Genomic DNA, 25008 nt, shown 5'->3' on the forward strand with positions numbered 1-25008 from the left:
GCGCGACTACGCATACACGCATGCACGCACAAGACGACATCTAAAAATAGTAATTCTGTTCATTTATTCTCTCAACTTATTCTATTTGTTCTATTTATCCTATTTCTATTCACGACAATATCTCATCGAACATTTTATGTGTGTGTGTGTGTGTGTGTGTGTAGAACTTTCGCTTAAGAAAGTTCTATACATACACATGTTTTATTATATGAAATTTGAAATGGAATATATGGAATTTTTCGTTGAAAATTGGTCAATATATCGCACAATAAGTAATTTGTGATAGAAAAATATATAAATCAAGCTTACGTTTGAGAATTGAAAAATTCCATTGATACAAAGAGTATTAGTTACGTTTATTTAGGCACTTAGGACAGTCCCAGAAAGGCTGGATCGACCAGAGTGAATTTCTCGATACACTCGATCAGCCATATAAGCGGGAGGCTCTTGATATGCGGCATCATGTATTTGATAAGCGGCTCACCTTTGCCCGGTATATATATGACATAATGAGTGCACCTATGCAGAGGATGAGACGAGTCGTCGGCGGTGTGAAAAGGTATCATTTGCGATGCGTCATTCAAGTCTTCCGGTTTCGGTTCCCTAATCAGCACAGTCCCTTCACCTTCTTTCACCAGTTTCACCAGATCGTTCTTCGTCAAACGTAAGCCGTCAATTCGATATTCCTTGTTTGCCTGCAGTGCGAAATGGAAAAAGCAGTTGTTGAAGAGACGCGGCTTCTGGCACTCTGCGTTTAGTCTTGCGTTCCTTGGTACGCCGAGAATCGGCGCACCGCTAATTTCAAACAATTCCAGATCCATGGTAGACACGTCCTCCATATCTCCCGCCAGTGCAATCCCTTTAAACAAGTACACCTTAACATAATTACAATTAGGTATCCTTTGCATAAATTAATGTCCCTGGCTATTTGTCGCGAATCTTTCGATTGATAACGTCAGAAGCGAGCGTTTTTTGCTTTTCAAGTTTGCACTATTTACATGGCATTTTTACTTTATGCATGGCAATCTTATAGTGTTTTTGGCTCGACAGATTTTAATCGGTCCAAGAATGACTAAGATTTGTCCTGCCTATCACAGTGCTTATGCCATTAATCGATCAAAATCCGTTTAGTTAAAAACATTATAGAGGCCGAATTTACACAGAACTCTATTAATATACTAAATAATTGAATTATTTGTAGTATAAAAAACTATCAGAGACGCATGATTATATTTTGTCTTACATTCACTGTTGAGAAGCCAATTTCCACGCACAATAGTGAACATGACATCAACTGTCAATTTTGTAATGTTTTGCCTGTTTGCCTCTACTATGACATGTGTAACAGATGATCTGGAAAACAAATTTTGATCGCATTACATGCAGATGTTTAAAAGTCCATTTAAAAGAAAACAAACATAAAAGAAAATCTCTACCTATCTGTGGTCACAACTTTAAATTTATGTTGCGCAGCTACGAGGTTAAGTATCTTTTGATTCTCGGGTTTCAAATTTGAAGCGAGAACTACCAATTTGTCCTGTCCTACAATGAATGATCTATCTAGAGTGTGATTGAGTTCAGATGATTTTTCAGATAAGAGTGGTGACTTTTGACTTCCCATCAGAATTCTTCGCATCTCATTCATTTCTGGCCTACAGTAGTCTCTGTAAAGTTAGAATATATAAAATTAAAATTTTGTAAGACAGAGTTATTCATAAACTACATTATCTTTTCAACTGTGATATATATATATAATACATACAAAGGACTCTTGCCATATTTATCATATACATCTTTGTCAGCATGATATTGAAGTAGTAATTTAGCTTCTTCAATTCTATTATATATTACAGCATCATGTAACGGTCTTCTATTTTCATCACCTGGTGTATTGGGAAATGCTCCACCTTTCAATAATATTTCACACAATTCGGTATGTCCATAATTGACTATTTCTTGCTGAAATGTTGCACAAAAAAATGAAAAATATATCAAACAAGATAGAATTAACAATATGATATAACAAAAAGTATAAGGAATAAATGACATATCATTTACCAGTGGAGTCCAACCAGCATTATCTTTTGTATTAGGATCTGCTCCAGCCATCAAGAGAATTTTGACATGTTCAATGTTTTTCTATAACACAATTATATCTTGATTGAAATCTTAGGAATATATTATTGAAAATATGGCAAAAGAAGAACATTTTTTTATATCTAGAGAAATTGTAATTATATATTTATACCTTCAAGCATGCAGTATGCAGCTGTGTTTCTCCCTTATAATTTGGCTTATTTATGTTTCTCTTAGGTATATGTATATTTTTTGGTGTACAAATTGTCTTAGAAACTGTGGTATTCATTGATGTATTCATTAACGTATTGGAAGGATCTATATTAACGTCCCATAAGTTTCTAAAATAACGGTATACTGTTACATTATTGTACATAATAATTAATGAAATAATAGCACTAAATATATCTTCAAGTACTATATGCTCGAAGGTAGTTATATATTTAGTGCTATTATTTCATTAATTATTATGATATGTGCAACTGTTTGTCTGCACTGAGATTTGTTAAAAATGAAGACTAACTATATTATTAGAAACTTTATTTTCACTTATGTTGAAGAAAATCTATACATACTTCATGTTGACAACTTCTGCAATAGTATCACAACACCGAATGAGGTTGGATACTATATGATTGTGACTCATATCCTTTGGCTGTACTGATATTTTACATATATAACACATTGTGGTAGAATTGGCACACTTCTGACAAAAAAAATGTTCACAATTTGTGAATCTTATGGGAGACATTGGTTTAAGTCCACTATACAAGGAATGTCAAAACAATATATAAGTTTAAACTAGCACATATAACAGAGAGATAAATATTTTGTTGTATGGTATATTGGAATTTTACAATCAGTTAGTTAGGAATAAGCTATTTGGCCACAGCAATTTAACAAACATGCAATTACCATTTTTGACAAACCAAAATGCTTCCAAAACTCTGTAATGCAGTTATTGTATTTGACCACGAATCCATTTTTTGTAGAATTGATCCTTTTAATGTCCAAACTACGATAATAATTACGTTAAACTTTCACAATAAGCAATTCATTATTTTTGATTTCGTTAAATCAGCAATCACTTCCAGCGTAATTCGAAACATCTCTGTGTGGTTCATGGTTCATGGTTCAATAGATGGCTCCAAGCGGAACAATTCCGCTCCTACGCCAGTCATACATCTCTGTGTGGCAATTTCAATACTGAGGATATAGGTCGGTCATTCATAGTCGAGTCTTCTATTTAAAATTGTCTTAAGTTCACTTTCAGATACTCCAATCAGTCAATGAAGTAATTTGTACAGCATCTGAAGATAAACTTCAGACGATCTTAAATATAAGATCCGACTATGAATTCTTCCGATTTACCAACATGCTAAATTTGAAAACAGAAACGGTGACAACTTACAACAATATTCATAGATGGCTATTGCTTCACAATTTAACTTCGCAATTTTTACTACGGGTTGCCATACTTTCTAACGACAAACACAATTCACAATTAATTATGTCAAACTGATAACGTCAATAAATATGTGTTTTAGTAAATTGTGATTACTTAATAAAATTTAAAATAATTAAAGTTCTTGTAATTAATCTTATAATTTTTTTTCCTTTTTACGTAACATTCATACATTTTATTATGTTAATTCGGCTGAGAAATATTCTGCTAATTTGTAAATTGAAATATAAAATAAAGAATATTAAAATATAAAAATAACCTTCATTATATCTTCAGTATTCTAATGTTGTGTGTATATATATATATATATATATATATAAACTTTTATAGAATAAATTTCATAAACTTCTTCAATCTTACGCAAAATAGTTCTGCAAATATATTTACTGCGAAACAAAGACGAAATGTAATTTTCTAAACTAATTGAATAAAATAATCGTCGATATATATCACTCAACACAAATACACAATACCCATATGTATATATATGTATAAATATGTATATGACCCTAACAGCAGATGTCCAGAACGTCTTAAGAATGTCCTGGGGGGACGTTTCTTCATCCTCAGGACGTCCATACGATGTCCCCAGGAGATCATGTGCTGTCTGGGGTACTACATAAAACAGACGTTAATAATATCTGATATTTTAGATGAAGCCAATTATTCTGTAAATATATTTTATGGTCTGTTCTTTGTAGCTGCACTGCTGAACTGGTGCAATAAGCTAGAGTGAGAAAACCTATATTTGTCTCACTTTAACTTATTGCACCAGTTCAACAGTGCAGCTACAATGAACAGACCATTAAATATACATATTAAATATACTTGAACATCCATATAATATTTCTCGATTACTGTACAATGAAAAAATATAGGTTATTATTCTACGTCATAAAACCACCATTTTGATTTGTCTGTCGCATGACATGCGCTTTTGGACGCATATAGCTTCGGTATAAGTATGGGTAAGTAAAAATTGTACTGCTTTATTAATTGTAAAAGGTTTATTAGATATTACTTTTATTACAATTCATACTTAACTTTTATTAAAAAATAATACCTGCGTAAAGATAATCACTAAATGTGAAATTAAAATTCAATCCTGAAGTTACATTTCGCAATGTATAACCTAACTTTTTAACTTTATCTAATCGGAGATTTATATTTAGTGCTAAATATAATTGCCTGATTTTAAACAAAAATTATATAAGATTAAAAAGGATATATTAAGATATAAGGATTAATCTTTATAGGTTATAGTCAAGGTATATTAAACAGAGTACGATCAAACTTAGCTAGTACGATTGAACTTAAAACATAACCTCTCATTTAGCCCTAACCTAATCTAACTTTGGTTAAACCAATTAACTTTTTTAATGGAAAATAGGGTGGGAGTTTCCCCAGAATCTCTTGCACATTATTTTAAGGAAGTCCCGATCTTTCGGGCACATACGAACCTTCTCTATTGATTGAATCCTATTGATAGAAACAATATAGCTGCCTGCATAGTGATGAAACACATGGGACAAATCTCTTGCATGTATGGTAAGGTAATATGAGCGTAATAAACTTCATTAGTATATAAACAATTAAGGTGATTAAGGATAACTTTCAACATTCTCCGGCTTATGTAACTGATAGTTGCAACCTTTAAGGCTTTTGATTCCTAGTGCGGATCTCCTAATCGATGACGTCAGAAGAGAGGAAATGCATGCCTGAAATTATTGCGTGCCATTTCCAAATAAAAAGATACTTGTTTGAAAGAATACTTCATATAAATTGCTACAAGATGCTTATAAAATGCTTTTAACACTATGTTTCTCCCTTAAAAATTAATCAACAGCCATAAAATCACTATAAGATGAGGTTAGTTATGTGGAATGATTGCGCATGCGCATGACTAGATATATTACAGTCATTTTCCCACACAGTATACAAAGTTGAAAAAAAAAACGTTGCTACAATATTGCAACATTGTTTCAACGTTGCGCCAATATTGGCTGCAACTTCTGTGTTATATAGGTTTGTAGTGGATTAACTATCAAAGGAGAAGCTCGGAGCATAGCTCGGACAAGCATAGCTCGGAATATTTTACAAGTATAAAGATCTGAAGTATTTTTTCATATAAATCTTTTTTTATTTTAAAATAGAACGTAAGAATTTTCAGCGTGTCATCTTATGTCTCTGACGTTATTATTCGGCAATATAGCCGCGACGAATACCAGAAACCTTCTATACAACCGACTATACATTATATTTCAAAACAAATCAGAACATTTTTCATAGTTCAAAATGCAGCCGTTGGTTCAATAAGAACTTGACGATTTACTTCAACTGTTTTACTTGTGTTTTACTTAAAACATGAAAAATATACATTGCAAATTTCCCGTGTTTGTCATTTTCTGTGCGGACAAGGTAAAATATTTAGATTTGTGGTAAGAAAAGTAAGAGAAAGATATCGTATCAGAGTATAGAAGGAAAAAGAGACGAACTCAATTTCCTTTCTATTGGCGTATGGTGACTGGGGTAAGAAGGAGGGGAGAACAATTTTTCACGCAGAGCGCATGCGCATCGGCGAGTTCTCGAAATTGCCTCGATATATTTCGCTTCCCGCCGTTCTTTCCCGCGTTTGTCGTTCGACTTTCATCGTTGTTGAATTGCGAAGAATCAGAGTCGTGCGTCACGGAAAAATCAGCTGTGAGCCGACTCGGCGTTTATTTCCGAGCCTTGAGAGCGAGGGATTGATACGTCACGAGGTGATTGTGCGGTCCCAACGGCGTGAAGAAAGGCAGGTTGATTTGACGTGCCGCCCGAAAATCGCCATCTTGACATTTATAGTACATAGTTGCAGAAGGATAAGAGAGTGAGAAAGAAAGGAAGCGAGAGGGGGAGAGAAAGCAGGAGAGAACTGTCAATCGGCAGGAACCATCGCCCCGATCGTTCTGCCACGCGATTGTGTTCGCGCGGACCTCACAATCCTATCACTTATCATTTTGGTGCGCGCTCGAGATTGTATATATGGTCGCTTAATCAGTGAGTGCCGACTGCTAGTGCCTGTGTCGTCATTGTCAACGTCATCATCATCGTCACGTCATCATCCCGTCGTCATTGTCGTCAGTACCTTCTCGCTCGCGGAGGAAGAAAGGTTCTCGTGCTGGCATGTCAACGCTGGCGCGCGAGATTAGGCTGCGGTTAGGTTCTCTATTAAGTCGCGGTTAGGTCGTGGCGAGCCTCGTCGGGAGACGTCGCGACGACCTCGGCTGCGATGTGAGTGTACTTACAGTGCGACGAACGAGTGGTCACCACGTCGTTCCAAGGGCGCATCCACTTTGTGAGCGAGACGGGCGCACGGTGTTCCTCGTGATAGTACCCTAGGAGAAGTGCAACGGTCGCTCGGTCGATCCGGAAGTGATAGAAAGGAGAGAGAGAGAGAGAGAGATAGAGGGGGAGAGGAAGAGAGAGTAAGACGAGCAGGGACAAGTAAGCGGATATACGCGCCATCGTTATCGCACCGAGAGAGAAAAATGTGGCGCGAGGGTGTCGAGGCCCGGACGACGCGCCGTGTCGTCGTCGTGCAGCGATGTTGAGGTCCGCGCAGCACGGGAAATAAGGCGAGATCGCCAAAAAAGGTATACGGATGTGTCGCGCTCAATCGTGATTGCGGCGAGCTTGATCGAATGCACTGCTTCACACTGTGGATCGCGGCTTCCGTCGTACATTGATTTATCCGAATGTAAAGCGTTAGTATATAGGCATCTCTCTTTCTCCCTCTCTCTCTCTCCCTCTCTCTTTCTCTTTCTCTCTCTCTCTTCCACGTATGCATTGGCCGCACGGAAGACGGCCACGACGTAGATCGTCCTGATCATTCGTAGCTCTGTCCTGCGTCCCGCTTCACACTGACCTGTGACTTACTTGAATTCGGTGATATGAACCGCTCGCTCGATGAAATGTAACGCAAGCCGATATGAGCTTCCGAATTTGCTTATGTAAAACGCGAGTTCCTTTGTGTGGATTTGTGTACGGCACTCGTTAGTGCGCTAGTGCATTCAACCCGAAAAGAAGGAATGCCTCTTACACATAGTGCTTCGGTGCTAGAGATTGCATAGTAAGAGATCGGTTGTCATTACCCGCTTTTGAGATTGTCTCCGTGTGGGCAGACAGGGTATGTTAGGAAATATCACACTCACACCATTCTCTGCAGAACGGTCGGATAAAATCTGTGGGATAACTTAGAGATTTGTCTCAGTGTTATTTAGTATAGGATTTTGTATGTTTGTATGTATGTTTATAAGTATGTTTATACTTGTATGTGCTTGTAATGAGAAATGTTTACTCTATACACAACAAGGAAAATAATATGACAGGATGTCCTGTGCAAAAAAGGGACATAAGATTTATACAGTAAATGTATCTTGAGTAGAAAATATTTCAATAACTTTGGAAACATGAAACCCTTAGCTATGCAAGAAAACAAAGGATATGGAACAGCAGATGTGCCTGAATGCAGACCCTCTGATGGTGTAGATGAGGTCAAAATGGATATCACCAATGATACATTTGCAGAAGATAACAGAAATATAAGAAGGGAGGAGAGTTCTATGATATCCAATCTTCCTCTTTTGTTTGCCAATGGGCATCCTACATCTTTGGAGAAGATCACAATGGTATATATATATATATATATGTCAGTAACTCTACTTGATACTTTGTGTAAACAGATTTGTATTTTGTGTTTCTAGAGTTTTGTAATTGGTTTTTTGAAAATGAATAAAGCTACAGAAGTGCATGTTACTATAGTATAAACTTTATCTAGATTCTGTTTATGAATCCATACTGATGATGACTGTCTTACAGGTACAACTAGAACATTTTATATCCTTCATGGTTCATTGTTCATTGGGGCATGACACCACTAAAATTATTAATAAACCTCAGTGGTGGCCTCAAGATATAAAATTTTCAAATCCGCTGACAAGACCCAAAAAGATCAATGATGTAAGCTACCTGCTATCATTAGATTGTTTTTCATATCTCTACTTTGTAGACTATGAAGTGTTATACAGAGTATCTAACAATTGATAATACAATGTCTGTGTGCAGGTAGAGCGTATCAAACTTAATAAGAGAAACTTCAACCTTTTTACAGATTTTGCAATAGTTTATTAACAATTCGTACGTTCTGTATCACTGCTTTCGCGCGTATTGAAATTATTAAGCGAATCGATTAAAAAATGTTGGCGAATAAGTGCACATGAAGTAATAGGACGAGCTCTGTAGACGCGGTCTCATTTAAGACATCTTTATATTTATTTTGCAACGAGACGATCGGTGCGTGATGCCGACTATGGAAACGTACAGTATCACGCATTTTGTCGTTAATTTTCAGACACTCTGTATAACACACAAGTCAAGTCCTGTCTTTCTGAAAGTACTCGACTCGAATTCTATTTTAGAACTGGATGGCGAACCTAAAGAAATTAGTTTTCCGCTGTTATACATACCACAGAAGCGAATATTTGTTACGTTTTTGTTCCTACTTGGCGCGATATCCGCATGAGGAACTGGAGTATGTGAATAATTGGGACTCGACGACTAGTCTATATCACAAGAGCACGGGGAAGCTCCTAGTAACGTTTCGCAATGAGAACATGGTGTGTATGCTTATAAATCGCGTATGCAAGTTGCTCGCTACTTCAATTTTATTTAACAGGTTCTCCTTTCGAATTGTCGAAAATGTCGAGAGAGTTCATTATCTATGGTGACTTATCACTTCCGTAACGTGGTTGTGAAGATAAGTGGCCTAAAATAAAATCCTGTCAGAGTAAAGTCTACTTGAAATTTATAGAAGGAAAATAACTTTTATCCATTTGGTCGTTTAAAGTTTAATTTGCGAAAAGCCCCACTTCTCGCAAACTAAGCTGATTTGTATCTCAGAAATTGTTGGTGCCTCGACGTTTCCACTGAAAGAAAGTCATCTTTAAATTGTTCCCTTTCTCTCAAAAAAGAAGCTCTCGGTAAAATTAAATTCGCGAGAACGGGACATCTTGTATATTCACAACGTTTACATATCTTGACTTGTTTCGCTACAGTTTTACATGCCCACGTAGCCCCGACTCAGTGGATGTAAGAAAGCTTTCTTGCAGAATTATGATAAAAAGAATGAAACCTCGCGGAGGATGCTGCTGTCTCACAACGCAACTGCATTGACTTATGGTAATAAGGTAAAGCAACAGATCCCTATGATGGTCCAGCCACCATGCGACGACATTTACCTGTGCGACAATTGCGACGCCGAGTTCGTTGGCCTCGCAAAAATGAAGGTACGCTGTCCCATTTATCACGATCACCTTTCTATCGAGTCAACCTCTTCGTCGTTAGAAGCCACAAGTATAGCCACAGTCGCGCGCGACGTAACAATAAGCTAGATGTAACAATAAGCGCTAATGTACGTATACTTTTTGTCTGCCGAATATCAGGAGCATGAGAAGATATGCGGCGAGCAAGACCACGGCGGCAGCGGCTCGCGGTCGTCCACACCGGATCTGTCCCCGATCGAGACCGAGCAACAACAGCATCAATTTCTAGAATACTTTAATCTAAAACCAAATGAGACTGAACCTAAGCAGCCTGGTGTGAATAACACAAGTGAGACTGACAACAATATCGTTAGACGAACGTCTCGGCGCGTTAGGGGGTCTCTCAATTTCGCAAGATGCGCCACCATCCCGTTCTCGTCGCCCGCTGGCTTGGTGCTAGCGAAGAAGTCGAAGACGATGACTCAGGAGACGCAACAAGAACGATTAGACCGAATAGAGAGACACGTTATCGCGCCGATATTGAGCAGCTCATGTAGACCGAAGTGGTTGGACGCCGAGCCGGACTACGACAGATGGGTGGTCACGTATAAACCAAACCGAGACAAGCCGACCGATGGCTACGTGCATCAATATAAATTGGTCAAGTCGTCCACGAACAAGTCAGGTAATCATTTGTCGTTAACGAGGAAGGACCATGGGAAAGGACTGCGTAATGTCTATATGTTTTCCTTCTTCAGCTCTGAACATAGAATCACAACTGTTATACGCTGCGTGTCGACCCATTTACGCCGTTCTCACCCGACTGAATCAGAAGCACATAGAAAAACTGAAGCGAGACCCTTCGCAGTACCAGCCACCGACGATCTCAGGGAAAGTGATGTTGATGAGAAGAGCAGGGCCGGCTTGCAAAACAGGTCGCGACAAGAGGTCGCGGCAGGACGCACAAAAAAACTCGTCGGTGTTTACGAAACGCAAAACGCCACTGGGAGATGAATCCGATCCCATTCTTGTCGAAGACGACGAAGCGAGTATCAGTACAGCGTTGACAGCGTTGAACACTACAGAAGCCTCGGCTACATCGACCGTCGTGAGGTCATCTGGCGTGGATAACGCAGAACCTACGTCGAAATCGTTGAGAGAGAAGAGATCGAGTACGACTAGCTCGATCATGTTGATCGATCTTTGTTCGTCTGACGAGGAGGAAGATCGGCGTACCTTGACACCAGCTTGCGACGAGAACCGCGATCCTATGAATTCCACAGAGTCTTTGATCACGAGGTCCTTTCTACGAAAAGTCACTTCGAACAACAAGCACTACACGAAGCCCTACATTTGCCCCGCGCCTTCGCCGACGGACCGGTTATCGAATAACGTGCTGAACGAAGACAGAATCGAAAATTGCACGAACAAATCTCGAACTGGCGTATTGAACGAGTACGCACACCTTTCTCCAGTTCTCAGGTCGGCGCCGTAAATATCAGCTTCACGCGGATGAGAAGTTGCTAAGATGATAACATTTACGTATTGTTATGTATGTACATTGTTTCCTTCATATTTATTATTCTACTGTTCGAGTAGATGAGAAGTTTATGTTAGGTTTAATTTGCATAATTACTACAATCTCTTATTTTTGTTTCGGCGAATAAAGATCAAGACAGTTGCCACAGAAGTGAGAGAAGAATATATCATGTCAAGTTGGATCACGTTTGAGGCTCAAAACTCGCACGAGTACTCGGATATGCGAAATCCGACTCCAGTCTGAAAATTCAGAACCGCGCCATTTGGCGGCCAATTCGCGTTTTTTTAATTCAGATTCAGATCAGAATCGACAGTCGAATCAAATAGGCGGCCTGTTCTGTAACTTAACGACAGTGTCGTTAGCGTTAGAAGTTATAAAATAAGCCCACCTGAGCTCGTATCCAATCGACACTTTGCGGTCCCGCCGACTGTGTAACGATGTCGTACGAATTTCGACTTTGCAGTCCGCAGATATCATAATGAGAAACGCGATTAGTCAACGATTACAGAGACCTACGGTTGAGTAAGTTTTTTTATATCGAAACTTATTTGCAGTGAAAAAATACGGCTCAATACAGATTATAATCTAGACTAATTTGAGTTAAGTAACGCGAAACACGGACCGCAAAGTGTTCGAAAGCAAGTTGAGTCATTAATACATTCGCCATGACGGTCATCGATGATCGGCATTAAGCCTTCCGTTTACGCCTCGTTGGTCACCTGTGATCGTTATGCGATGAATGTTTAAGATACGTATAACATGCGATTACATTCACAAGATTGTAACTGTTTATTAATAATGGAAGATACAAAAAGCATTGTTAAACAGATGTTTTATTCTTTAAAATGTTTTAAACGATTACACGCACATCTTACGGTGGGGACCTTTTTAAAACGATTGTAGACGGAAAGTCCGTTGCTTGAAGGTGAACATGCTTTGAATTGGTGAATTAAGAAATGTTGATATCCGGTCGCGTGTCAAATCTTCTAGAGGAATCGCAAGACTTCTTCTTTATCGCTGAACTGGTGTACACTTTCGGTACTTGAGAAGAAATACCATACTTGAGAAAAAACCAACCACAGTTAGCGGAAAAGAGAGAACACATAGTGCAAACTAGTGTAAGGAGTACAGCGATAAAGAACAGATCATTTATTACCACAAACGTGAATCCGGATTCGAATTCTACACTCTGACTCAGAAAATTCGAATCTTTATCCATCTTTATCCATGGTCCTGATTTTAAGCGTCACAATTACGTACTGTCCGTAAAATCGGATATTCGGATAGTGCTAGGTCCAAATGAACATTGGAAAAAGCTCTAGTTTGAAGATTATATAATATAGGGTTTCCCATAATTCGCAGTTATTTAATAATGATTTAATGATAGGTTCTCTAGACAATCTAGAAATACTTGAATAAGTCATTATTTATGATGCAACTCTCCAATTGTCAACATTACAAGCTTCCTTAAGTAAATTTTGAATTACAGTGCTAAAGAAAATTGAAATTAATTGAAATGTATAAAAATGAAAACATTATATAATGTTAATATTAATCAGTAATATCGCTATGAGGTGTAAATTCTCATAACAATTATTGAGCCGTTAAAGGATATTTCTTTGAGGAAAAATCAACTTGAAAGATTAATTCATCAGAGAATCTGTTGACATTTACTTTGTGGGTTGTGAGATGCTCGTATAAACCCGTTATGTATATAGTATAGTCCAAAATACATTTAGTTTAGTTTGTTACATACGCCCGCTATTATAACGTTAATAGGTTAAGGTTCGATTTAAGTAAATATAAGTTGAGATATGTACACGTTAGGTACAGAACGGAATATACGAACACACTTTTTAATCGTCTCGCACGGTAAGAAATTTGCAAGATTTTTAATTTTCCAAAGAGTACTTCGACGATAGAAATGAAGCAAGTCAATCTGGTTTATAAACAGGCATGTATTTTGTTACTATGAGAGAAAACTCTTTCTTCTTATAATTATGAAAAGTTGCGTGAAGAAAAAATCCTCGTACTTATTTATTAAAACTTACAGTCTTGTAGCAGAAGAACGTAAATATATACCTTCGTTATATATTTACGGCTGACAACAAACAAGTACAAGAATGTGTGTGCGTGTGTATGAGTATATGTATGTGTATGTATGTATGTATGTATATATATATCTAATATATATATATATATCTAATATATATATATATATATACATACATATATATATATACATATATATATTAGATTTTTCAATCCTGTTTCCTCTTCGTTTTGAATATCTTTCCTACAAAGAACGAAAATAGTTTACCTTTCCAGTCCTTCTCGATGGGCTTCAAAACTAATCTCTTTGTGGAAATATTATGAAGTGGACCGAACGCCAATGCGACGGCCGTACATGCCAGACATATGACATTGTAAGGCATACTGAAGTCAGGAGTCGGAAGACTGATGAGCAAGGATTCTGTCCGTAATTGTACCAGATAGTTATCTCGCGAAGCGTTGAAACTGCAAGTTTATCATTCTAAGTACCAAGTTGATCGTTGATTTAGCTATTTATAACGCTTATTTTATAAGTTCACAACGAACGAGATTTGTCGTTTGCGTTCTGATCGACGGAGAAATGACATTAAAACGAACGTTACGCGAACCAACCTCGAGGTAATCGTACTTCCATCGAGTGGCAGTGCGGTATAGTTTCTGGCTATAGGTAACAATGCCGTCACTACTGCTGGTTCCATATAAAAGCCGTGATTAGCGTCCGGTGGATACTCCTGCCATTTGAGAAACAGGTAGTCCATGTCAATGGAGACCTTCGTAACCGAGTGCGGCGGCAGACGCAATATTAACTCCAAATAGTACGGACTCTTTCTTTCCTTCCCGGGCAGATAACGCTGCGCCACTGTAATATCGTTAAAAAAAATGTGTCAATAATCATGTTATACAGTTTTCACGAATAAAACTTCTTTTTATAAATTTTACTAATTGCGTAAGTTGTATAGGGACGTTACATAGTTGCATAGTTTCGATAGCAGACCTTAGATCATTCTATATTGTACCTTTTATTTTTTTATCGAAAATAATGGCTGATAAGAACGAACTGCAAATGTTGATCATGATAGCATTATACAATAAGAGAATATATATTTTGACGATATGTGTCGATATGGTTGTCAGACTTTTGACGCGACTAATTGGTGACAAATTGATAGAGATGTGCAAATTATTCGAATCAAATCTTACTTGATTTTATATTTAAATTTTTGCAATTTGAGATTTCCAAATAGTTCAAATTCAAACAGTAAGGATTTGGATTTAAATATCAAATTTTGCTTGATTCAAGCCTTGGGAAGACATTTAATTTTTATGTTATAATGAGTTGATTCCTTTTAAGACTTAGCAGGTAAGGAGGTCCAAACTCGACTACTGGCTGAAGCAGTTACTTAAAATATTTAATTATTTACAAAATTAATGAAAAAAGAATTACTGCAGAATTAAATAATTAGGAAAATGTAACGAAAAAATAATTTTAATATTCCTAGACAAATATTGCTTCGGTCAAGAAAAGCAACCGAGTAACATATTATTTTTTTATTAGAATCAAACTTCTTACTTTTATTTTTTATCTTTTACTATTTACATGGCACTTACGTGGGGAAACCTGTTGACCATTCCTGGTTATCGTGATGGAATGTAAATAAACTAACAAATACCATGGAATATTCTCCAACAGAATCACGTCTAATGCCTGCCAGTGATTGTTATACAGTTTCGTCACTAAACTGCCTCTTTCTTGACCATATCCTGGAGAATTGTATTAACATGTATTAACGTGTAGCGAGTTTATTATTTGTATTACTTTAAGAATATAACGATATCTCGACGAACTCGATTTTCGGAAGCTACAATTCTTAAGGATATATGTATAATGTAATAAAAGAAATTAATCCATGTGAGATTTGGCTTAATGCTCAATACATACCGATGATGTATCTATTCGCGAAGAGAATCGAAGGGTAGTTTATAGTGTTTGCCTTTGGCATACTATGTACAGCAGCGATGTTAAACATTCCTTTATTGGAATGCGCTCGGATATCATACACTGCTATTTCGTTCTGCTGTCCTCCACGCAGACTCAAGATTTTCGCGCTTGGCGGTGGCGTCAATTCGTATATGTGATTCGTATTGTTGTTAGATGTATCAACATATATGTTGCTCAACGTAGCGAGCGGGCATGCGCCCTTGAGACCCATGCCAAAGAACTTTCGAATCGACCAGTCCTATGTAAATTGAAGAATGATTGGCAAAAATATATGACAATAATTAAATGTTCTACATGTTTGGATAGACTCGCGGTATCCAACCATACTAAATAGAGAAACACAACACAGTGAATGTCGGTGTGAAATTTAAACAAATCAAAACTTAAACTTAGTTCAATTAAATTTATTAATCTTTTTAAGTAACACTTAATCAAACTTATGTTTAATCTTTATTATATCGGAGGAGAATAATAATAAATTTAATATTCATTGATTTACCTGATTCATGTCTGTCATCGTGTCGTATATCAAAGAGACAGTCTGTCGCAGCTCCAGAGATGTTGTTGTACAAGTTATGTCGCGACATATTGACCGAAAATGTATTCCAATGGAATGATAATTTGTATTATGAATATGTGCAGAATTCAGCAATGTCGCTAGACCCCTCTAAAAAAAAATTATTGTATAAATATATAATAATATACAATAACAATTACTGTAAATTTAGATATAGTGGTACTCTTTCAATAATGAATATTTCAGTCTATGAATACCTTAGAGTCGCAAGGTAGCAGTTTCTTAAATGGTGTTAGGTTTTCAGTACAAACTATCTCTCTCGGTAGGGATGAATAGCGCAAGTGACTAGAATTGACTGGTTCATTTGTGACTCCAGTGGGACGAAAAGTAAATTCTGGTGACATACTGTTGGATGCATCAACAAAGTTTAGAGAAGCACAGAGCAATCCAGCCAAGGCATTTGTCAGTCCTTTCCAGCCTTCATCTACACTATAAAAAAAGTCTATGTATTATGAAATTTTTATGTCAGAGCTGTTTATACAATCTATATATAGCAAAATAATTTATGGTGTCTGGTATTAGGTATATATCATTGCTGTTTGCAAAAAATATATTTGTGAAAGAATATTTCTTTTACTTTGTCACATTTTTGTTAAACCAGGCAGTAATTTCAGCACCGGGACCAGCATCGTGGAAGGGATAGCCCCATTTTTTATAATTCCATAGTCCCTCTGTTAAAGTCACATGTAGCTCATCAATATTGTGACGCCCTATGATCTCACCCAATCCCCTTGGGAAAAGATGTGAATGCTGAACTAAAATATTTTTATCATTTTCACATGAATCATTCAGTACACTGACACACGAACATCGCATACTACTCACGCGTTTCCACACGTTTCGCCGTTTCCCATATCGTGGTGAATTGAAAGTAGGCGTAAACGTGATTACTCGGCAAAGGTTTCAGCATTAATTCCTCGTCGAAAAAATCATTATACGCATTATTACACGTCACAATACCGATCAAGCCGATAATGAACGCGAATACGTGTGAAGACATTTTACTTGAAGGTTATATTATCGGACCAATTGATAAATCACGTGTTGAACTTAGTCGATGTAACTTTTCCAGTAGTAATTCATTAGTTACACTTTCGATGACGTGCATGAGAGCACACGATAAAATTGTCAAACTCGAAATAGGCATACCTTCGCCCACAAAAGTATCTTTGTTTATAGAGGTATGGATCGTCATTACCCCACTCTTTCCATCTTTCCCTGTGCTGAGAAATATTTACATCTTCCATACTTTTCGAAATTTAAATCCCACCAACCAAAGACTGAGACATATAAACATATTCTAAGACCAATTACAATGAAATATATTTTGTATTTTGTACATAAGAATATGTAATGTATATAAAAATGTTAGTTGAGTTGATTTTAATGTCTGAAGTATTGATTAAAGTTGCATCATATTTAATTTTATTTTTGATTCTTAATTGCTGCTAAAAAAATTTGAATTTTCTGACTGATGCAATATACTTATGTGGTATTGTAAAAAATAAATTGATATTTAGAAATAGATATATAAATGCATGTGTGATATATAAATGTATGTGAAAACTAATGATTTCAAGCTTTAAAATAATGGTTGAATTACTTTGTCATTATTTTTTCTAAAGTTACAGTCGATTAAATTTTGTCTATATATATTTGAAAAAGAAATTCTTTAATTTTTTAATTGAGTGTGGCATAATACAAAATGATATAATTAATAAATTATTTTTTATTCTTAATACAACATTACATTAATTACTTAATGTATTGCTTCCCTTTATTTCCCTTTGTATTCTTATTGTGAAAATTTGTATTGTCTTCTCATGTTCTACCTCAAACTTAATATATCGTCACACATCACTGAAAGAAAACAAAGCTAAGAAAGGTATATCATTTTGGTGTTCAAAGTTTTTAGACTTGCAGGAAAACATAGTGGTGAGAAAACAAAAATATTATTGGTACTTATACATATATGTGCAAAATAAATTATACAAATAAATTATAATAATTATTATTATATATTAGTATAAATGTGTGAAACATAAAATACAAGCATATACAAATAAATAATAAAATGACTATAAATTTGCTTCTTTCGACTTACAGCATTGCATATATAACAATTGAATTTCGTTTTAAAGATCCCATTTTTTAAATACTTAAGACTTTGAAATCAAATTTAAAGTTTGGAAAGGAAACAATAGATTTGACCTCATCCTTATTGAAATTAGATGTCTTAATTAATAATTATACACTATATGATGTATATCGGAAAAACGATTTCCTCGTAAATTAAAACAAACAGCTGTATAAACATTAGATATGAGATGAAAATATTCAATATATTTAGTACAAAAAGCATCAAATAGAAGATATAAAAGTAGAACTATTTTTAAATTTGTTTAATCTCGCCACTGCAGTGTGGACAACATGTCATATTTTTAATGTCACATCGTGGAAGAAACATTTGCCCACCAACTGCAACTGCCGCGCCCATTACAGCGGAGCAGGCAATGTCCTCTCTTCCTGACATTGGTAACTTTTGATTCATCAGCAACTGCAATTTGAACATAAGCTTGTTACATCGAGATACACAAACATGTTATATCTTTTCGCGGAATATTCAAAGACAAACATTTCTCACCCTTTCCGCATTGTGTTCTGCGAGCGTTTTCATATCTAAACCAGTTATATTGATCTCTTTCCGTAACTCGACATCCGGAACACCGCTGAGTAGACTGATTTTTAGAATTTCGGCGAGTTGACAACATCCCTGTGTGAGATCTACGATATTTGTGCTAGCCAGTTCGTGCTTCTTGCCGGATGTCGTGCCTATCGGATCGAATTTTTCTCGCAGAATTGTAAGCATCCTAGAAAAACAAGATTGGCCATTGTCAATCAATTATACAATATAATTAATTAATATATTTCTTATACAAAATTATATATTTTTATATAATATAAAAATAAATTATATACATAATTATATTATATACGTATTGTGTGTATATAAAATATAATTATATAATGTACCTATATGTTTTAAGCGATGTATCACGAATAACGTTATGTTCTTCTAACAATCGTTTCATAGATTCTTGCAGTTCTGTTGTTCTTTGACAGAGTGCAGCTTTCCATCTTGCTAAATCTTCCACCATTAAACTATAATAAATCCCACATTAATGATGCCGTTATTAAAAATTGAATCAGAAAAATCATTATAAACTATGCAAACCGTAAAAAGCAGAAATACCCATGTCATCTCGGAAATGACTGTCAATTACCTACTAGCTAGAAATTTACTTCTCCAAACTTCACATTGGCCTGCAAGCCATTCTGTTTGTTCTTGGTGTGTAGTTAAATGCTGAGCCGAATTCAGGAGAGCACGAGCAAGTTGTAATTTGTCTTCGGTCAATAGATGAACTCTTGTCTCAAGATCTTCTCCCACTGCAGCAACTAATAAATTCTTCAATTCACCATTAACCTATACATATAACATATGAATATTACAGATGCTCAGATAAATTTGACTGTTAATCAAAGCATAATTATTATACTTGTGCTTGAAATTTTAACTGAGTTTCCAGCTGACTGTTCTCCTCCTTGAGTTTGCGAATTTCTGCCTCATACGCACATTTTTCACTTTCCCATTCATTCTCCAATATTTTTTTCTCATCCTCTTTTGTAGAATCCTTTGCTTTTGTGTCAGACTCTTGAATCTTCATTGCAGCCACTTGTGCGATAGTGGTTTTTACACTTGACTCCTTCCTAAGCAGTCTTTTGTTCTTTTTTTCGAATGGTACTATTGGGTTAACAGCTGCCTTATATGGTTCGTATGGCACAAATTTTGGTTCCTTTGATTTTAAGGGATGCAGAATATGCTTCTCTTGCTTTACATTACTAATGTTCTTTGGCACTAGGTTTACTATTGTACCAGTAGGCACGACTGGAGGTGTTGATCCCAATTGCTTTAAGTTTGTAGGATGATAAATAAGAGTATCTCCCAGACGACTCCTACTTTGCTTGGTCTCAACTTTATCTAATGTCACATTTTCCATGCCATCTCCTTGTGTTCGCTCAACACAAACCATCTTATGAACATCTTGAAAAAAGTATGCTTATTAATTTAGATATACCAAAGTTCACTCTATTAACTTTTAACGTCAGTAGATATACTATCCTTACTATCGATTGCAGTAATGAACGTCAAAGAGGTCAATGTTTTATATTTTAATGAGGTAGATAGTATAATAATGATGACAGCTAACCTGGTTGACAATGAGTACTGTGTTTTCTGAGATTCATCGGCGTATTCATGTTTGGCAGTGTAGACATTTCGTAATAATCGCAGATATACGACTTGATATGATGCAACCTAATTAATATTTACAAACATCATATATGCGCGATGTCAACATAATTTGAACAAAACTCTTTATGGAGTATATAACTATATATGTATGTGCATGACAAATAGCAGCACAGCCAAGAAGGAATGGAGAGGAATTACATCAAACCTATTATTGGCTGCTGTGATCGCGCCACGATGACGATGCTTGTATAGTGCTGCCCTCACGAGGCAAAATTCTACAACATAATCGTATTGGCGCAATTAACAAGCAGTTGCGGTAAGACTTTGTTGAAAAAAAAATGTTCTCGAGGTCTGCCGAAAGAATCAAGAACTCATTCGGAATGTCGTTCACGCATTTCGGGATAATTTTGTTATAGGACGAGAAAATAAGTTTGAATAATACGCGCGTGCGCAACGAGAACTGGAATCAGTAAGTATCTAACCTGTAGATTTGAAAAACGGAATCTGCACATATATATGTTGAATTATCTAACGCGAACGGCTTCAAAAGGTAGCGCAAGCTCGAGTAGCAGGATATGAGAAAGTCGACATACGCGTCTAAGAAGATGTTTCGAACCCGACGATGATATTCTAAAGGACCTGAGATCCTATCCCTAGCTTCCCTTGCGAGTATGCGTCGGCGAAATAGCACCAAAGCACGAACAAGGTATGAACGAAACGCGATACTCTTGCCGGAGAATTTGCACATATAGAAAAATTTCACTTTAATATTAAGAAAAGAGCTTAATTAGCTTGCTTCCCTTCTTCTAAGTAATGTTTGCCTTCAATGAAGAATATTTATATAATAATAATGTTAAAATATATTTATCGCTATTTAATAAAAGTTTATTATTAAAAGAGAAGAATTTATTCTTCTTTAGAAATATTAGTGAAACGCTATTATAAAAGCGCAATTTTCGCCAAATTCTTCGACCGACACATGCCATTACATATACATTTCAGCTGCTAAGATTTGTATCAATAGTTACACTTGGAACTTGTTCCAAATGAGATAGATCAGATTTTAATTCAGAGTTAAAGATATAAAATTACAATTTACAATATTAAAAATTATATATATATATATATATATATATGATTCAAATGAAAAATTCTCTGAAGTTTAACTTTAAATTCAGATCCCACATCTCATACATGAGACAAGTTTCAAACGAGGATTTGACATCAGAATTCGAATACGAGTCTTTCAATCGAGTTGCGATTGCAAATGTAATGTCACATATATTATTATGTGATTCTAAAAAATGAAATGCTTAAATCCAATTCTAAATCCGGATCCAAGCATCTCACATATGTGTGAGGCGAGCTTTACGTGTCACCTTTTTACACCGGTCTAAGATATATCCTGAAGACTGCTCGTCGGCGTTCTACCCCTTACAAATATTCTTGGCAACAGGATAGCATGAGGAAAGATTTTTTTTCCCGTTGGGGGTGGAGCGGGCGCGCTCCCACCTCTGCGGCGTATGCGCTTTCGGACGGCAAGTATCCCCTGTATCAGGGCCGCATGCGTCCGCGAATTTTGCCGCGTTCCGGCTTTCTTTTGTATCGCCGGCGACGACGACGACTTGCCTTCGTCCTTCGACAAGGCTCGTCAACGTCCTGTCACTCGTCAAGAGAGTGGCGCCAGAAGCATTCGCGCCACCAGGAAGCTATAACTCAGGAACGCTCTCGTTCCATTGCTCTTGTGCTTCCGACTTCTGCAGAGTGGAGCGGGAGGGTGTTCTAGAGTAGGAGGGTGACTCAGGAGCGCCAGGATAGCAGGATAGCCGCGTGGCGGACCGCGCACGCCTGAAAATTACCTGTAAATTACATGGAAAGCGGCCGACTTGCCGTCAGTCTCAGAGGATAGTCGAAACGAAGTCCAAGACGCTCTCGGGTCACTCCTCGCACTTGCTTCTCGATATTTACGGGCTTGGCCGGGGGCTCGCTCGTAATCGGCGCGTTCTTGCGGGAACATGGTGCAAATTTACAGGTCGGAATTATGAGATGTCGATCGGAGACGGGGTAAGAGGGTGGATAAGACAGACAGCTCCGTCATGCTGCACTTTTTCCTCTTTCGGCCGTAATCCGTCTTCCGTGCATCTTAATTTCAGGCGCCGATCACAGGCGATCATGAAACGGCACGCAGTCGAGCCCGAAAAAATATCCAAATATTCGAGCATATTTCCAATATCGCTGCAACACGCGCGACTGTATCGGTGACGCACGCTCTCACCAACACACCCGCACAACCGCGCGCCGGCTGTGTATCGTGTGTTTACCGCGCACACCACGACACGCCGTCACCGTAGCTCCGTAACTGCTGCGCGGGCTTATACCCTAATTAGCCCGGGGGATTATGCCTCCGCGTAATTACGTGTGCAATTAATGCCGATGTCGGTATATTAATGCACTTATAAGCGCGCGATTAAAGTCCGGGACTCCGGAGGAATATGCGAGGCGAAAGGATCGCGGTCGAATTATCGCGGTGGTGAACGAACCGGATGTTTTACGAAGTTGGCGCGTAAGAGAGCCGGAGGTCCGTTTAATCCTCGGAATAAAAAAAAAATCCTCGGGATCGGAAAATAATTGGCAAAGTTCATGCGACGGTGAACGAGCGGAGAAAATAGAATTTCTGGCTCTTAAGACTGAACTCGCCTCCGTGAGAGCCAGAAATCTTCAATCCCAGACTCGGAGAATCCTCAACGGTAGAAAGAAACTGTTAGAAATTAACGCGGCAGTGGGAAAATCGAGCGCGTTGAAGGGAACAGGATTGATTCCTGATTCACACAACCGAGAATTGGCCTATAAAAAGGAAAAATCTTCAGTCTTCGGAACCGGCAAGATCGGTCGAATTAACACGATAATGAGCGTTTCGTTGGGAGGAAGCGGAATTTCTGGTTCCCGCGACCGAATCTCATAAGAATTCGTCGTTCATCCTCACGTCGATTTAACCGACCGGTTTCCTCTGCGAGCGAAGGCCGCGAAGGATTTCTTATTGGAATAACAAGGTGGAGCGGACGGGACGAGAGTCGAGACGCTGAAAAAAATCTCGGATAAGGACACGCATAAGGACACGCATAAGGAAATGCGCGTTCGGCTGTTTGCATCGAGGAGACGACGCGAATAAATCTCGGACGGGAAAGTCGGATCGTCGCTAACTTCGCCGGGGAACAGCGCGGTCGCGGATTCAGGTCGCTCGCGACTTCAAACGAGCGGGCTGTTTGGCTGCGGTGGCTGCTAATTGCAGCAGTAACAGGATTTATCTCAATTTGTGCTTCAAAGCACGGCCTTGTTTTTCCACCAGGACACCATCCACGCGGCGGAGTTTGCCGCGGGCCGCTCCGTGTTTCTATTATTTCGTACCCTTCCGTAGATCGCGCGCGTCCCTCGCTGGGCGAGGACGATGACCGTGACGCGACAATTCGTCGGCCAGGCTACAAAGGGAGGATAGAAAGTTTCGGATATCCTGGTAGCATTTCTCGCGCGCAGGTACGACGGCATATCACATATGCGTACGTACGCGAGACGCACTGATCAATAATACAACCTCCCACGCTCCGCCGACGGAGAAGATGTCTAGCCGGAAAAGATAGAAACGCTGCCTGAAACGCCGACAGGATAACAGGAGGGGTAAGCTGCTGTGAAACGGCCGTCGAACAGCAGCCAACGCCTGCGCAGGAGCTCGCGATACTTTCTTTGTGTCCTATGGAACAGGATATAAGCCCGCGCCAAACAGGGAGTTATCCGGTACGGAGGATCCTTCTAATTAGATATTAGCACGTTGATATTAGCGCGCTAATTTCCACGGATTATTATTCCGTGGCTTGGCGGAAGTCCGGACAATCGGTGAATGAATACGGAGGAGAAACGCGTCAGTTCGTGTAACTGTTCGAAAGGACACGAGACGAAAATTCTACTCTACGTAAAAAAATACGAATACGCATGAATCGCTCGTAAAGGACGCGACTTTCACAAGCCGAGCGGCAAAGTTTTGTCGGTCCACAAATTTACGCTGGTCCTCAGCTTCGAGTTATCACTGGAACATCCCTTGAATATGGCATGATTGTGATTTTCGACGAAAGCGATGCGCGATCAACAGCCGCGCCGGCACTGGCGCAATTAAAAGAGAATCGCCTTGTGCACCCTCGCGCATAACAATGTTCCGCGGCGTCGGTGTCGGCGTTGCATCCGCGGGGCCTCTTAAACCCCCGGCAGCCTCTGGGCGTTTAAGTCCTCAAACCGTTCTAATTGAGCTTCTTCCTCGTTACTGCGAAAGAGTTACCGGAAACAATGTCCGGGACAAAGAGGGAACAATTGAACTCTAACAAAGGCGCGTCCTCGCTTTGCTCACCGCGCGCGCGCGCGCGGTCTAGCTCTTCCTACGGCTCCTGCGCTATTGTCCGCTATTGTTACGTTAGCACTGCAACGTGGATGCGGTGTCGCGGTAACGAGTAAAACCAAGTGTCCGACGGGACCTCGAGATATCGAGACGCGACCACCGGGGGTAAAAACGACGCGCGGCCTGCAGCAAACATCGGAGCTGGCAAGGATGCAGGTAGCGGGCCATGTCCGTTTTCGGCACGGTCGTTTACGCTGACATGTAGATCCCTTGAAGTGGACATTGAAAACGTTGAGATTTCAGGCTT

At 38.3% G+C, this 25008-nt stretch overlaps 4 protein-coding genes across 9 annotated transcripts; 1 reads left to right on the plus strand and 3 right to left on the minus strand.

The window, feature by feature from the left end:
- Positions 1-47: 47 nt before the first annotated feature.
- Positions 48-3360, minus strand: LOC105186341 (BRCA1-associated RING domain protein 1). 2 transcript variants are annotated; one of them, XM_011146458.3, is made up of 8 exons: positions 2992-3360; positions 2652-2840; positions 2249-2417; positions 2059-2139; positions 1763-1959; positions 1437-1664; positions 1244-1353; positions 48-859 (listed from the first exon to the last, which is right to left on the minus strand). In XM_011146458.3, the coding sequence occupies exons 1-8, from the start codon at positions 3057-3059 to the stop codon at positions 369-371; spliced, it is 1533 nt and encodes a 510-aa protein (XP_011144760.1). In that variant the 5' UTR covers positions 3060-3360; the 3' UTR covers positions 48-368. The 2 variants fall into 2 exon arrangements, with proteins under 2 accessions (XP_011144760.1, XP_025153493.1); XM_025297708.1 differs by having other exon boundaries at positions 2652-2782; positions 2992-3182.
- Positions 3361-6385: 3025 nt separating this feature from the next.
- ova (ovaries absent) lies at positions 6386-12205 on the plus strand. Of its 5 annotated transcripts, none has more exons than XM_025297705.1 (8): positions 6386-6577; positions 8003-8208; positions 8399-8539; positions 8998-9195; positions 9688-9864; positions 10021-10525; positions 10599-11392; positions 11510-12205. In XM_025297705.1, exons 2-7 carry the CDS (start codon positions 8005-8007, stop codon positions 11333-11335), a joined length of 1962 nt encoding a protein of 653 aa, XP_025153490.1. In that variant the 5' UTR covers positions 6386-6577; positions 8003-8004; the 3' UTR covers positions 11336-11392; positions 11510-12205. The 5 variants fall into 5 exon arrangements, with proteins under 5 accessions (XP_025153490.1, XP_025153488.1, XP_025153492.1 ...); XM_025297703.1 differs by lacking the exon at positions 6386-6577 and adding an exon at positions 6988-7173; XM_025297707.1 differs by lacking the exon at positions 6386-6577 and adding an exon at positions 7218-7284.
- Positions 12206-13320: 1115 nt separating this feature from the next.
- PIG-T (phosphatidylinositol glycan anchor biosynthesis class T) lies at positions 13321-17239 on the minus strand. Its single transcript, XM_011146459.3, has 8 exons — positions 16834-17239; positions 16586-16763; positions 16206-16437; positions 15931-16098; positions 15372-15669; positions 15041-15193; positions 14045-14291; positions 13321-13897 (listed from the first exon to the last, which is right to left on the minus strand). Exons 1-8 carry the CDS (start codon positions 17006-17008, stop codon positions 13642-13644), a joined length of 1707 nt encoding a protein of 568 aa, XP_011144761.1. The 5' UTR covers positions 17009-17239; the 3' UTR covers positions 13321-13641.
- Positions 17240-18316: 1077 nt separating this feature from the next.
- LOC105186343 (golgin-45) lies at positions 18317-20509 on the minus strand. The gene is made up of 6 exons (XM_011146460.2): positions 20277-20509; positions 19566-20110; positions 19293-19492; positions 19042-19170; positions 18653-18878; positions 18317-18565 (listed from the first exon to the last, which is right to left on the minus strand). The coding sequence occupies exons 1-6, from the start codon at positions 20341-20343 to the stop codon at positions 18401-18403; spliced, it is 1332 nt and encodes a 443-aa protein (XP_011144762.1). The 5' UTR covers positions 20344-20509; the 3' UTR covers positions 18317-18400.
- Positions 20510-25008: the final 4499 nt, after the last annotated feature.

This window comes from Harpegnathos saltator, unplaced genomic scaffold (genome assembly GCF_003227715.2).
Source record: "Harpegnathos saltator strain DR-91 unplaced genomic scaffold, Hsal_v8.6 scaffold182, whole genome shotgun sequence".
Classification (NCBI taxonomy): Eukaryota; Metazoa; Arthropoda; class Insecta; order Hymenoptera; family Formicidae; genus Harpegnathos; species Harpegnathos saltator.

Coding starts and splice junctions, on each gene's coding strand:
- LOC105186341 (XM_011146458.3), bottom strand. CDS start 3,059: ATGGATTCGTGGTCAAATACAATAACTGCATTACAGAGTTTTGGAAGC. Junction 2,140..2,248: donor TGCATACTGCATGCTTGAAG/GTATAAATATAT, acceptor ATTGTGTTATAG/AAAAACATTGAACATGTCAA. Junction 1,354..1,436: donor AAAGTTGTGACCACAGATAG/GTAGAGATTTTC, acceptor TTTGTTTTCCAG/ATCATCTGTTACACATGTCA.
- ova (XM_025297705.1), top strand. CDS start 8,005: ATGCAAGAAAACAAAGGATATGGAACAGCAGATGTGCCTGAATGCAGA. Junction 8,209..8,398: donor CTTTGGAGAAGATCACAATG/GTATATATATAT, acceptor ACTGTCTTACAG/GTACAACTAGAACATTTTAT. Junction 9,865..10,020: donor TTGGCCTCGCAAAAATGAAG/GTACGCTGTCCC, acceptor GCCGAATATCAG/GAGCATGAGAAGATATGCGG.
- PIG-T (XM_011146459.3), bottom strand. CDS start 17,008: ATGTCTTCACACGTATTCGCGTTCATTATCGGCTTGATCGGTATTGTG. Junction 16,764..16,833: donor GGCGAAACGTGTGGAAACGC/GTGAGTAGTATG, acceptor AAAATATTTTAG/TTCAGCATTCACATCTTTTC. Junction 16,438..16,585: donor TTTAACAAAAATGTGACAAA/GTAAAAGAAATA, acceptor CTTTTTTTATAG/TGTAGATGAAGGCTGGAAAG.
- LOC105186343 (XM_011146460.2), bottom strand. CDS start 20,343: ATGTCTACACTGCCAAACATGAATACGCCGATGAATCTCAGAAAACAC. Junction 19,493..19,565: donor AGTTAAAATTTCAAGCACAA/GTATAATAATTA, acceptor TTATATGTATAG/GTTAATGGTGAATTGAAGAA. Junction 18,566..18,652: donor CAGAACACAATGCGGAAAGG/GTGAGAAATGTT, acceptor TTCAAATTGCAG/TTGCTGATGAATCAAAAGTT.